Below are 13339 nucleotides of genomic sequence, written 5' to 3' on the forward strand. Positions count from 1 at the left end.
GTGCAGAGGGGTGCATGGGGACCCCGAGGGTCCCAGGGCTCACGGGGTGGCCGGGGGAGATCTTTGGGGGGTCACGGGGGTCACGGGGTTACTCGGGGCCGTTCCCTCGCGCCTTTCTGCGGGCTCCCGTCGCCACGGCAACCGCGCGGGCAGGTGGCGGGCTCCTGGGCGCCGGCCCCGCCCCGTCCGCCTGTCAGTCAGGCCTCGCGCAGCTCACCCTGCTGGGGGGCATAAGCCCCGCCTCCATCCGCGAAGCCGAGCGGCGATTGGCGGAGGCGGCGGGCAGGCCCCGCCCCCGCCGCGCAGGTTTGTGTGAGAGGCGATCGCGGACGGGCAGCGCGGCGGGTGCAGCTGGAGCGGGAGCGGGAGCGCAGCGGGCGCGGGAGGTACCGAGGGCGCCGGGCGGGGTCGGGCGGTTCCCGCACCGGCGGGACCTGTCTTGTTGCTGCCATATCGCGACGGGTGGGGCAATCGCGACAGGTGCATGTATCGCGACAGGCCCGGGGTGTCGCGATAGGAGAGGAGGGAGAGTGCCCATGTGGCGCCTCGCGGAGGACTGAGGGGCGGAAAGGCTGCGTGTGGCTCCCACCCGTGCATGGCGGGTCACCTGTCACGACAAGACGATGGTGTCGCGACAACGCTGATGGTTTTCCTCGGCGGGGTGTGGCGATGGGGCCGCCCCGCCCCAGGGGGGCCCGGCTTCTCTGTCGGCCCTGTGTCGCGACCGGGTGCGGAGCAGCAGGTGCACAGGGCGCGGAGGAGCCGGACCCGGGGAGCCGTGGCGCGGGCGGGGATCTCGCCGGGCCCGGGCCATTGTTCGGCGGGGGCTCCCGGGCGGCCCGGCCCCGCCCCGCCTGGAGCATCCTTTGTGCTGGGCGGCACCGGGCTTTGTCTGCTGGGCCGCCCCGGGAAGGCGGCCGGACTCAGCCCCCCCCTTCCCCGGTAACCGGGTACCGGGCCCCGCCGCCGCATCCCCGTGGCTGCCCCTCACCCCGGCGCCCCGTGCCCTTCGGTCCCCAGCACCCCGCACCGGGGACCCCCCACCAGCCTCAATCTGCACCCGGGTATCCCCCATACGGTCCCGGGCCGGACCCCCCGCTCCCGACTGGCAACCCCCCAGGGCTCGGTGCCCGCCGCGCCGCCGGCCTGCCGCAGTGACGGCTGCGACGCACCCACCCGGCACGCCCTGGGCTGCGACGGGGACCCCGCAACGGGTCGGGGGATCCCGCCGGCCACCGGCACCCCTCCGCTATGGCAGCCACCGGGTGTGGCCGTGCCGTGTGCCGTGTCAAGGTGCCCGCGGGGAGCAGGTCCGGCTGCTCACAGGCCCGCAGCATCCTGGGCGGCCAGTGCTGGTGGAGCATCCCTGGCCCCCACCCGTTGGTTATGGACCCACAACTCCCCACATCCTTCCCGGGGTGGTGGCTCGCTCACCCCGCACTGGAGCTTGTCCTGACCGAGGGGTGGTCGGTGAGACCTCAGCAGCAGGGCAGGGATCCCATGTGCAGTGCTACAGTGGGCACCCAGCTTGGACGTGTCCAAAACGGAGGCAGGGCTGGGCTAGGAAGGTCGTGGCGGCAGTGACCCCCTCAAGAGGCATCCCCCCCACCCACCAAGGGCAGACAAGGGTGGTCGCGGTTTGGTGTCCCCGGTGGTGCTGATGCTGCCTGGGAGGGACACTCACCGCGCCCAGCCGTGACAAAGGAGGGTGCGTGGTGGAGTGGGGGGGTCACCGGCACAGACAAAAGCAGGCGATGGTGGAGGGGCCCCGTCCGTGGCGGGTGCAGGAGCAGCCCCCAGCCTCGCCGCACAATGCAGCTCTGTGTGCAGCCGCGCCACAGCCCCACCATCCCAGCACAAAGGGCTGGCCCAGCAGCCGCCCCGGGCCCAACAGGTGCCCCCTGGCAGGCCCCATCAGGGTGGGGGTCCCTTTGTCCTGCCCGGGTCACAGCTGTCCCTGGCCAGCAGCCAGCAGGCGCTGGGGGGGCTGCAAGCCCCACGAGATGGCCGTGCTGCTTTGTGTGCCGGGAAGAGCCACCATGGCCCCCACCTCGCGGTGCTCGCCCAAGGACTGCTGAGCCGGGGGCTGCTGGCTGCAGTGGTGGGGCTGGTTGGGGGTCCCAGAGGATGCTCTGCCACCCCAGTGCTGCTGCCGTGTTTCCGCCCTGCCTGGGGAACCTGTTGTCTCACTGAAAGCTCCTGCTTGCCATGCCGGCCAGCAGCCTGGTGCTGGCTGTGCCACCGCACAACAGCAGCTCACCAGGGCACGGGCAGGAGCCCCGGTGTTCCCAGGGCAGGCTGTGCTGCTCTGGCACAGCAGCAGGGCTGAGGGACAGAGCCCCTGAGGATGCTCAGAGTGAGCTCGGGGTACCTGTGCCAGACTGGCCATAGGAGGCATCTTGGGGAGCAGGGTATAGGACCAGTGTGCCGACTGGGGCAGTTGCTGGAAGTGCAACGGGGGGCACAGGGGGTATCTGGCTGTGTCCCTGAGGAGGGGTCAGGAAAGGCGCCTGTGCAGCATGATGGGGGGGATCACGGCAGTGGTGGCAATGGTGTGGGCAGCTCATGGCAGCTGAAGCCACAGGCAGCATGTTGAGCTGCCATCCCTCATCTGTGCATCATGTCCAGCCCACGCCAGGCTCACCCTCGCCTGTGTACCCACAGCCAGTGCCTCACCCCAACACAGATCTGGCTGGCAGTGTGAGGCCATGAGGTGGGCCAGGCAGTACAGGACCCCAGCATGGGTCAGGTCCCACCGCGGCCCATGCAGCACCAGGCACAGTGGGTGCCCTGTCCCTCCATCCCACCCGTGTCAGGGGGCCTTGCCCATGCCTCAGAGTGAGAAATGCTGCAGCACCAGGATCCCGAGCAAGCTGCCTCCCCACGCCCTGCTGTGCTCCAGATCCATCCGTCACAGCAACCCGCTTTCATCTTGGGGTACGATGCGCCGCCTCCCTCCTGCACCCCTATTCCTGTGCTGTATCAGCACTGTCCTGCCTGGCCCACCCCTGCCCTGAGGTCCAAGGGAGGCTCATGGGGGCAGTGGACACCACTGTGTCTCCCGTGGTCCCTCACCACACCAAGGTCAGTGACATCTTGCCACATCCTATGACTGCTGGCGCAGTCTCAGGTCTCCAGCTGGGGCTGCCTCCTGGTCCCTCCCATCCCTGGCACTGCAGCCGTGGGTCTGGGTGGCAGCAGCTTTCCCAGGTCCTAGGCAGAGCTGGGGTGCGGGTACAGGCAGGGGTGCCAGTGCCCAGTATACGGTGCATAAAGTTGTTGCCATCCCACCTCCATCCCTATGGGACCTGTTTTCCTCAGCCAGCACAGCTGTGCGGGCAGCAGCATTCCTGATGGGATGGGGGCTGCCTTTCCCAGGAGCATTCCCTGTGACAACGGGGCTGCCTGCAGGACCCTGTGCCAGAGTCCGAGCAGCAAGACAAGGCACAGGCTGGTACCAGGCTTGCCCATAGCAAGGCTGGCACCGCTGCATGCAGCCCCAGGGCAGGAGCCATCCCAGGAAGGGCTCCCAGTACACAGCCCCAAGCGTGGCTGCATCCCTGTGGTGGGCACAGCCACTTGGCTTCCCTGGGCAGCTGTTCCTACCCATGGTGCTGGGAATGCTCAGCTGCCAGGCAAAGCCCTGCTCAGCCTTGATGGCCACTGTGGCTCTCAAACAGTTCTGGGGAAGCTGTTTGCTGCCCCGCTGATGTTCTGTGGGTGGCTGGGAATCCCTGGCATCAGCTCAGGACAGTCAGAGCGGTTCCCTGCCCACAGCAGCTGTGTGGCCAGGCCCTCACCACAAGGGAACGTGCCCCAGCATCGCATCAAGGACAGTGTGTGCCATGCCTGTGTGGGGACCTGTGGCTGGCTGGGCAGTGCCATGGTGCCAGCGTGCAGCCCTGGCCTTCATCTGGAGGAGGAGAGAGCTGCACTGCCTGGCCCCCATGGGCCCAGCCCTGCAGGCAGCATTGGGCTGTCCTAGGGATCCCTGCGTAGGGGTGTAGGGGTCCCAGCCTACCTCGCAGCGGGAGGTGCTCCTGGGGTACCCGTGCAGCCAACACGTACTGTCCCTGCTCAGACGGGTCGATTGGGTTTGACCTTCATCTACCACATGAATTATAGACTGTGTCTGGGGTTGTCCCTCTCTGCCAGGGGGGCTCCAGCAAAGCTGGCACTGGGCAGGGCTGTGGCACAGAGGCACTGCCCACCCTACAGTACCACCAGGACAAGGCAGGCAGCCTGCCCCAGGCATGCATTGTACCCCAGGAAGAAGCCTCAGCAGTGTCTCCTCTGCACGTGTGGCACCCACAGCAGGGATGTGTCCCCCTCTTCCCCTGCACTGGGGTGGGGGTCCAGCAGCCTGGATGTGGGCGCTGGGACCATGGCTGGGCAGTGCTGGCCGGGTGCAGGTTCACATTAGCCAGAGCAGGGGGACTCGGAGCACCCAGCGCCCCACCTCTCCACGGATTTCCTGGGATAATCCAGTGTTGACACAGCCCAGGGTGGGGATGGGTATGGCGGACACAGAGCAGCGGGGCTGCCTGGAGCCCTGCCTGCCTGCACCAGGTCTCTGGGCTGAGAAGCAGAACTTGAGTTCCTCCACACTAGTCTGGGGTGGGCAATGGGGGTGAGAACCCCCCCCCGGCTCCAGGGGGCTGCATGGGACAGGAGCATCCAGCAGCCACCCCAAGGCTGATGTCTGTCTTCACAGCACCATGCTTGCCAACGCAGCCACCATGCGGATCCTCATCAAGGGAGGGAAGGTGGTGAACGACGACTGCACGCTGGAGGCTGATGTCTACATCGAGAACGGCATCATTCAGCAAGTGGGCCGCGAGCTCATGATCCCTGGCGGGGCCAAGGTCATTGACGCCACCGGCAAGCTTGTCATCCCCGGTGGCATCGACACCAGCACCCACTTCCACCAGACCTTCATGAATGCCACCTGTGTGGATGACTTCTACCATGGCACCAAGGTACTGCCTGGCTGCAGCCTCCCCTGCAACCTCCCTGTATGTGCCGCCTGCACCCTAATTCCATGCTCGCGGAGGGCTCCATGGCTCCTAGGGTGCTGCAGGGTGTTGGTGTGGAGCATCCAGAGAGGCAGTGGGTATGCCATCCCTGGAGACATTCAAGGCCGGGCTGGATGGGTCTTTGTGCAACCTGATCTAGTTGAAGATATCCCTAATCATGGCGAGGGGATTGGACTAGATGAGCTTTGAAGCTCCTTTCCAACCCAAACTATTCCATGATTCTATGATTCTGTCCATGTCCAAGGGGGATGCTGGGCAGGCAAGAGCGTTCAGCAGACAGGCCCCACCAGTGGGAACTGTGTGGTTAGAGCAGGCTCTGCCCTGACACTGTGGGCAGCATCAGCTCCCTGGCAGCCTGGCACAGTGTCCCCATGTCCTCATCCATCAGGTCCCCTTGCTGTGAGCATCCCCCTCCTTTGCTGGGGCATCTGGTCCCCACATGGAGCCCTTCTGCTCTCCGCACACCACCAGCTGTGTACCCCTGAGCCAATGCTGCTGGCACAGGGCAGAGTGGAAGATGCACGGCTGCCATGAGGCTGCTCTGTAGTGCCAGCCCAGCCTGGGACCCTGTGGTGCCATGCTCTGGGTGCCACTGCCAGGGGGTGTCAAGGGGCCTGAGCAGTGCCAGGGCCAGCTGTCTCCAGCACCCCACACAGAGCAGCCATTGTGCTGGGCCAGCACTGGCCCTGCAGCAGAGGGGTTGAGGGGACAGTCACATACTGCAGCACATGAGGGGCATGGAAATGTGTCAGAGGGAGGGCAGGGTCTGGTGCAGTGATCACAGGCACCCAGTGCTCTGCTGCTTCCCATTTCCATCCCAGAAAGCTGCCTTACAGCACCACACCACCACCACTGGCTGCCCCAGCCTGTGAGGGCAATTGGGAAAGGAGCTTTGGGGATTAGCCGGGCTGGGTGAGCCGAGGACATCAGTGGGTGCAACCGTGCCTCTCCTGCCACCCATGTCCGCCATGCTGGGGGCTCTCCCTGCAGCCCAAAGCCAGTACCTGGTGCTGTGGGAGGCAGTGGGTGCCACAGTGGGTGGTAGGATGTTGGGTCTCCAGATGTGCCGTGCACCCAGGTGTGCTGGAGCAACTGGGCAGCCCCAGGCAGGGTCCGGGTGCTGCAGGGGAGGTTGCACATCAGTGTGGTGCAGGGGGATCCCTCCGGGAACAGAGCCTGGCACAGGGGATTACCCTGCTCATAGCCAGGCAAGGTTAGCACTATGGGCAGCAGGGGCCAAATCCTGCCCCTTCAGTGCTGCTGTAACCCGCAGGCAGCCCTGGTAGGAGGGACAACGATGATCATTGGCCATGTCCTGCCCGACAAGGAGACCTCACTGCTGGACGCCTATGAGAAGTGCCGCAGCCTGGCCGACCCCAAGGTCTGCTGCGACTACGCCCTGCACATGGGCATCACTTGGTGGGCACCCAAGGTGAGTCCATTTACACCAGCAGAACGTGGCTCCAGCCCCTGGCACAGCGAGTACCCTGGGAGCAGCTGCTGTGTCCAGGGCTAATTCCAGCCCCACTGATCCCATTAGCGGCTCGGTGGGGTGGTCTGAGCCCCCAGGCTGCCTTTTGAGCTGCCTTGATCCAGGCTCACTGGGGCAGGAGGTCCCCATGGGGCTGAGCACAGATCTGCCATGTCTCCCCCTGCGGTGCTGCCTCTCCCATCCCGGTGCAGGTGAAGGCAGAGATGGAGACACTGGTGCGGGAGAAGGGGGTGAACTCCTTCCAGATGTTCATGACCTACAAGGACCTGTACATGCTGCGGGACAGCGAGCTCTACCAGGTCTTCCGGGCCTGCCGCGACTTCGGCGCCATCGCCCGCGTCCACGCTGAGAATGGGGAGCTGGTGGCTGAGGTGAGCACTGGGGACAAGGGGTGCCCAGCAATGATGGGCACCAGCCATGTGCTTGGGGCAGGCAGAGCCCCCAGAGTTACCTCCATCCTGACAATCCCCTCTGTTCCCCAGGGAGCAAAGGAGGCATTGGACCTGGGCATCACGGGGCCAGAGGGCATTGAGATCAGCCGGCCCGAAGAGGTAGGTGACTGCTGATGTTCCCGAGGCACCATACACATGTGGTTGGGGTGTTGTGGGGCACCATCATGGCTCTCATCATCCACGCACCCATCTATGCCACCATGTGCCTGTCTGTGCCATCCTGCACCCTTATGCACGCCAATCCTTTCACCACCCATCAGTGTTACCAAGCCCGGCACTGCACCATGGCCCAGGCAGGGCGTTTTGCCGTGCCATGAGCCATCTCACTGCCTGCTCTCTCCATAGCTGGAAGCTGAGGCCACACACCGTGTCATCACCATTGCCAACAGGGTGAGTAGTCCCATGCTGGAGGTTGCACTGAGGTCCCCTCCATGAGCATGCTGGGTGCTGGACCGTAATGGGCATCCCACCTCCTTGTGCGGTAGCTGGGAGTGGGTGCCCTGGTTCCATAGGGAGACCCCACTGTGTGCCTGGGGAGCTCTCATGGGACCAGGGCACCACAGGGACAGTGATGCTGACCCCCTCTCCGCAGACCCACTGCCCTGTTTACCTTGTGAACGTCTCCAGTATGTCTGCAGGGGATGTCATTGCTGCTGCCAAGATGCAAGGTAGATGGGCACACCCAGAGTGAGATGTGACCCTCCCCCAGGCTGGCAGTGGGGTGGGATGTGGGCATACAGGTAGTGTGTACATGCGAGTGTGAGCACTTGTGGGGTGGACAACGACACATGGGGAAGGGGCACATGCATGGACACAAACGTGCCCCCAGACATGGGATACACATGGGGTGAATGTGGGCACCAGGAAGGTCACAGGCATGAAGGGATGTGGACATGGGCACACGTAACATGCAAAGACATGGATAAGCATGGCACGGGAGGTATGGGTCTGTGGACGTGCATGGGGACTTACCCAGACAGGGGCACAGGTGGGAACATACAGGCCCAGGAACACGTGGGGACATGCCCTTGGACACGTGTGGGCCCACAGGAGCTCAGCTTGCACATGTGGGACACAGACATGAGCACATGTGTACACACATGTGTATGTCCACGCCTGTGCCCCACACATGATCCTCCACCCCAACAGGGAAGGTGGTGTACGCGGAGACAACCACAGCCCACGCAACGCTCACTGGGCTGCACTACTACCACCAGGACTGGTTCCATGCCGCTGCCTACGTCACCGTGCCGCCGCTGCGCTTGGACACCAACACCTCAGCCTACCTCATGAGCCTGCTGGCCAAGTGAGGCACCCAGGGTACACCCTCCCTCCCCACAGGCCATGCTCCAGGGCACCTGTCGCTGTGCTTGCTGGTGCTCTCCGGGCATCCCTGCTGTCTGCTCCCAGGTGCTGTGCCACACAGCTGCCCCGGGGCACCCCAGCACCACGGGTTCTGGCACCCTGCTCTCTCCACATGTTTCAGCCACTCCTCTCCTTGGGCTAACCCCCAGGCACTCCACATGTCCAGCCTCTCGCTTCCTGGGCACCCGGCTCTCTGGGTGCCTCACTTCCCAGACATTCCCTGAGCACCTGGGATGTTGGATGTCCCATTGCATGGGCACCCCAGTTCCTGGGCACCCTCCTCCCTGGGTGCTGAGTTTGGCACCCAGGGAGTAGGTGCTGAGGTTTCCAGGCACCCTAGTGCATGGGTGCCACAATCCCTGGGCACCCCGCTCTCTTGGTGCACCAATCCCTGCGTGCTGAGCTCCCCAGGCACCCCACTACGTGGGTGCTGAGCTCCATTGGCACCCCATAGCATGGGCACCCCCCTACTTAGGCATCTGGCTCCCCAGGCACTGAGATTCCTGAGCACCCCCTGATGTTGGTGCCCCACTCCCTATGCATCAAGCTCCTCAGGCATCCCACTATGTGGATGCTGAGCTCCCTGGGCACCCCACCACCAGCTGACTATGGCCGAGCTGCCCTGGTCGGGCCATCAGCAGCACTGCCTTGTCCTCCTGCAGTGACACTCTGAACATCGTGGCCTCTGACCACCGGCCCTTCAGCACCAAGCAGAAAGCCATGGGCAAAGAGGACTTCACCAAGATCCCCCACGGCGTCAGCGGCGTGCAGGACCGCATGAACATCATCTGGGAGCGAGGCGTGGTACGGGGGTCTCACTCCCCTCCGTGCCCACAGGCACCCCTGGGATAGGGCTGCTCCCTGGCTCTTGGGGGGCTCAGTCTTGGGGCCAAGCTGGACCCTGCTTTTGGGTGGAAGGTCCTTTTCCTGGATCCCCAAGATGACCCATGGGGTGTGTGACTTCCGGCATGGGGCCAGCAAGGTGCTCCCCAGTGCAATCCCATGTGGCCCCGCAAAGGGCATAGCCCAAGCAGCACCTACGAGGTGTTTGGGGTGGGCAGCGCTGCAGGGCTGGGGCAGGATGCAGCCCTGCACATCCTCACCCTACTCTGGCACCAGGTCGGGGGCAAGATGGATGAGAACCGCTTCGTGGCCGTGACCAGCTCCAACGCTGCCAAGATCCACAACCTGTACCCCCGCAAGGGCCGGATCATCCCCGGGGCTGACGCCGATGTCGTCGTCTGGGACCCTGAGGCCACTAAGTAGGTGCAGCCAGCAGGGGGGGTGGGAAGCGGTCCTTTGCCACCAAGCACCCCCTCACCAACCCGTCCTCCCACCCAGAACCATCTCGGCCAGCACCCAGGTGCAGGGAGGGGACATCAACCTGTACGAGAATATGCGATGCCATGGGGTGCCCCTGGTCACCATCAGCCGTGGGCGCGTGGTCTACGAGAACGGGGTCTTCATGTGCGCCGAGGGCACCGGCAAGTTCTGCCCGCTCCGCTCCTTCCCGGACTCTGTCTACAAGAAACTGGTGCAGCGGGAGAAGGTATGGGGGGGCACGGTGAGGGCTGTGCTGTGGCATGGGGCAGGGCTGCTGGTGCTGGGAGGATGGGTCTGTGCTGCGCCACCATGGTGCCACACTGTGCTGTGGTTGGTGCCTCATGCAGGGGATGGGAGAGGGCAGCAGCAGCGGTGGGTCCTGAGGGTGGTGGGCAATGGAGGACCCCCCCCAGCTCCTGCACTTCCCTGGGTCCTTGCCTGTGTGCTGGCTGCATAGAGGGTTTGGGGATGGTGAGCCTGCGCACTATGGTGACCAGTGGTCATACCAACACATGTGCCAGGCTCTCTTCCATCAGCTGGGTCCCCCCTCTGCAGCCTCACGGTGGCCCCACATGCAGCACAGCAGGGACATACATGGCTGGGACAGGAGGGCCTCAGGACATGCACCCTCTGGGCTGCAGGGCAGGCCTTGGCCACACTCAGAGGCTGCAGAGGTCGCACTCTTCCTCTCCATCACATGGGGGGTTGGCTACTGCTGCCAGCCCCATTTGCCTCATTGGTCCCAGGGGTGACACCCAGGACCACCAGCAGAGCCCGGTGTTAGGGACCCCTCTGTGCCCCCCTCTGCACCCAGCTGCAGGGCATGTGCTGGGGGCTTGATGTGGTGCCAGTGCTGTGCCAGAAGGGGACAACTGTGGTGTGGCAGAACTGTCATGGGGAGGCAATTACCAGCACTGTGGGGACATGTCCTCAGACCCCATCCCTGGGGTGCCTGGCTAGAGGGGGACAGCACTGGGGGACACCAGCACCTCGCTGCAGCGGGTTTGGCCTGACCATCACCATGGGGATGGGGGTGAGGTCACCTGCCTCCCCAGCTGCTGCCCTGGCACCTTCTGCACTGGGAGCCCCACAGCCTGGTCACACCCCATTCAGTGCCTCCCCACACCATAGCATGCCGTGGACCCCTTTCTCTTCCCCACACCCGGCTGATCCGCACCCCGCCATAAGGCACGGGCACTCCTAACCCTGCTCATGCCACAGGGCACCCCATGCTCTCCCCGCACCCCAGCCACAGCCCCTCACCCAGCACAGTGTGGTGCCCACCAGGCTGACCCTCTCTCTCTGCTCTTTCTTTCCCTTCTGGCAGAGTTTAAAGCTGCGGGGTGTGGATCGCACCCCGTACCTGGGGGACGTGGCCGTGGTTGTGCATGCTGGGAAAAAAGAGACGGGGACGCCCCTGGCCGATACCCCCACACGGCCCGCCACGCGACACGGGGGCATGAGGGACCTCCACGAGTCCAGCTTCAGCCTCTCCGGTAAGAGGGTCCGGGCAGCCCCGGCTCCATGTCCAGCCCATCCCCAGGGCCTGCCCACAGGGTGTCCTTCCCCTTTCCTGGGCCAGGAGCCATGCCATGCCCATGCTCCTATGGCAGAGTAGGGAGTTGACCCCATCCCTGGACCCGTTCCTCCATGCACCATCCATCTCGTGGCTGCACCAGTGGGGCTCCGGCTGGTCACAGGGTGCCAGGCAGCAGGGTTGAGGTGCTGTCAAACACACATGGCGGGTATCCCATGCTATGTGCCAGGCTGGACCAAGCCTCATGGAGTGTGAGGGCAGGAGCAGAGCTGGCTGTACACTGCAGTGCTTGGCTCCTGTGGTGGCTGTGGTGGGGCTGGCAGCCTCTGACCGTGCTTCCTGCCAGCATCCCACTCAGTGCTCTTGGCACAGGGCAGGATGTCAGGGCCTTGTGGGTCGTCAGCATTGGTACTGGTTGCTGCAGGAGGCACTGGTGCTGCAGCACGTGGCACAGGGTAGGCAGGAGCAGGGCTGCAGGGGAGCCAGGGGATGCAGGGCACCCACAGTCTGCGTGGTAGCATCCCTGACGCCCGTTCGTGCCTCTGTCTGGCAGGTTCTCAGATCGATGACCACGTTCCAAAGCGAGCTTCGGCCCGGATTCTCGCTCCCCCCGGAGGCCGGTCGAGCGGCATTTGGTAGAGCCGAGGACCTGTCCCCCAACTGAGGACCAGGTGCCGGCCACAGACCCCTCGGTTCCAGCGGGGTTCCCCTCGCCCCGGGGGGCCGTGCCTGGCCCCCGTCCTGCCCGCAGGGCCGGGCCGTGCCGTGCAGGCAGCCGTGTGCGGTGGGCTGGAGGCCGGGAGTCTGCAGCCTGGCCAGCGGGAGGGGACGGGGGCAGCGAGGGAGCCCCCCCGGCCCTTTTCTGTTTGCACGTTGGGTTTGGATCAGTGAATTTTTGACTTGTTTGTGCATCACGTGGAAATACTCTGAAGTGGTTTGTGTCACTAGCATTAGGGGAGAAGCAGGGACACCCCCACCCCCCCTCCGACCCCTGGGCTGACCCCCTCCATCCCCACACCCCCTCCAGCCCCACGCGTGAGCCTGCACAAGTGTGGTACTGCAGCCCACGGGCACACACTTGTGCATCCCTCCATGCAGAGGTGTTAGCACACTCCTCACAGCCATGCGTGTGTGTGCACACGTGTCACCCGTGGAGGGACTGAGATGCTCACAGCACACATGCACACGTGTGTGCGTTCCTCCATGTGAAGCACCAACAGGCTCCTCGCCACCTGTGTGTGTGCACACGTGTGTCATGCTATGCACGGTCTCAGACATACACGTTGCTCTGTGCGTGTTCTCAGTGCCCTGTTCATTGCACACACATGTGCACACGGGATCTCCTTAGCAGGTGTCCACATGCACACACATGCACGTCCCCATCCCTCCGTGCTGGGAGCCATGTGGGATGTGAAATATTCCCCATGCCCTGTTCCCCTCCTCGGTGGGTCCCTGTCGGGGGGGGGGGGGCGGGCGGGCACAGGCAGTGTGGGGGTCCTGTTCCCCCCTAGGTAGTCAATATTGGCCGTTTTAGGAACCCGCGGTACGTCTCTGTTTGCTCATTAAAGACCGTTCACAGCACCTGGGCTCCGTGCCTGCCTGGGGGGTCCTGGTGCGGATATGGCATGTGATGAACCCCTATGTTCCTGCTTCCCAGTGCAACTGCACCCCAACATCGCTGTGGTCTGGGACCATCTCCATGTTCTCCCTGGATGCTCACCCATCAGACCCCACCACCGGGAAAGGGGCCCCAGGCTGGGCCACATGGCAGGATTGAGTCCAACATGTGGCCACCAGACCTGGTACCCACCCCTGCAGCAAGTGGGGCCCAGGAAGGTGCTGAGAGCATCCTTGGGATGTGGGACACAGGGCGGTGTGAGTGACACAGGGACACAGACAGGCAGCCATGGCCATTCAGCCAATAATATCAACACTGCTGTGGGCAGCCATGTTAGTCACGCACCTCCACATCAGGAGGGTGAGGACACACACATGCACATCCACGCACATGTATGTACACGTGCTGCATGCTTGCACAAGTGCACACAAAGGTGCAGGGGAGCTGCAGGGCAGGGATGGGGTGCAGGGGAGGGTTTGGAGGTCAGTGAGGTGGGGATGGGTTGCAGGCAGTGCT

At 64.3% G+C, this 13339-nt stretch overlaps 1 protein-coding gene across 3 annotated transcripts; it reads left to right on the forward strand.

The window, feature by feature from the left end:
- The first annotated feature begins 318 nt into the window (after window positions 1-318).
- On the forward strand, window positions 319-12555 carry DPYSL5 (dihydropyrimidinase like 5). Of its 3 annotated transcripts, none has more exons than XM_061350233.1 (13): window positions 319-386; window positions 4715-4979; window positions 6310-6468; window positions 6720-6899; window positions 7011-7079; window positions 7326-7370; window positions 7573-7648; window positions 8130-8286; window positions 9008-9149; window positions 9465-9603; window positions 9683-9894; window positions 10996-11164; window positions 11759-12555. In XM_061350233.1, the coding sequence occupies exons 2-13, from the start codon at window positions 4719-4721 to the stop codon at window positions 11842-11844; spliced, it is 1695 nt and encodes a 564-aa protein (XP_061206217.1). In that variant the 5' UTR covers window positions 319-386; window positions 4715-4718; the 3' UTR covers window positions 11845-12555. The 3 variants fall into 3 exon arrangements, with proteins under 3 accessions (XP_061206217.1, XP_061206216.1, XP_061206218.1); XM_061350232.1 differs by having other exon boundaries at window positions 9465-9607; window positions 9687-9894; window positions 11759-12554; XM_061350234.1 differs by lacking the exon at window positions 10996-11164.
- The last annotated feature ends 784 nt before the right edge of the window (window positions 12556-13339 follow it).

This window comes from Neopsephotus bourkii, unplaced genomic scaffold (assembly GCF_033783945.1).
Source record: "Neopsephotus bourkii isolate Nb327-2 ecotype Australia unplaced genomic scaffold, CSIRO-AGI_Nbou_v1 NB_481, whole genome shotgun sequence".
In the NCBI taxonomy this organism is placed as follows: domain Eukaryota; kingdom Metazoa; phylum Chordata; class Aves; order Psittaciformes; family Psittacidae; genus Neopsephotus; species Neopsephotus bourkii.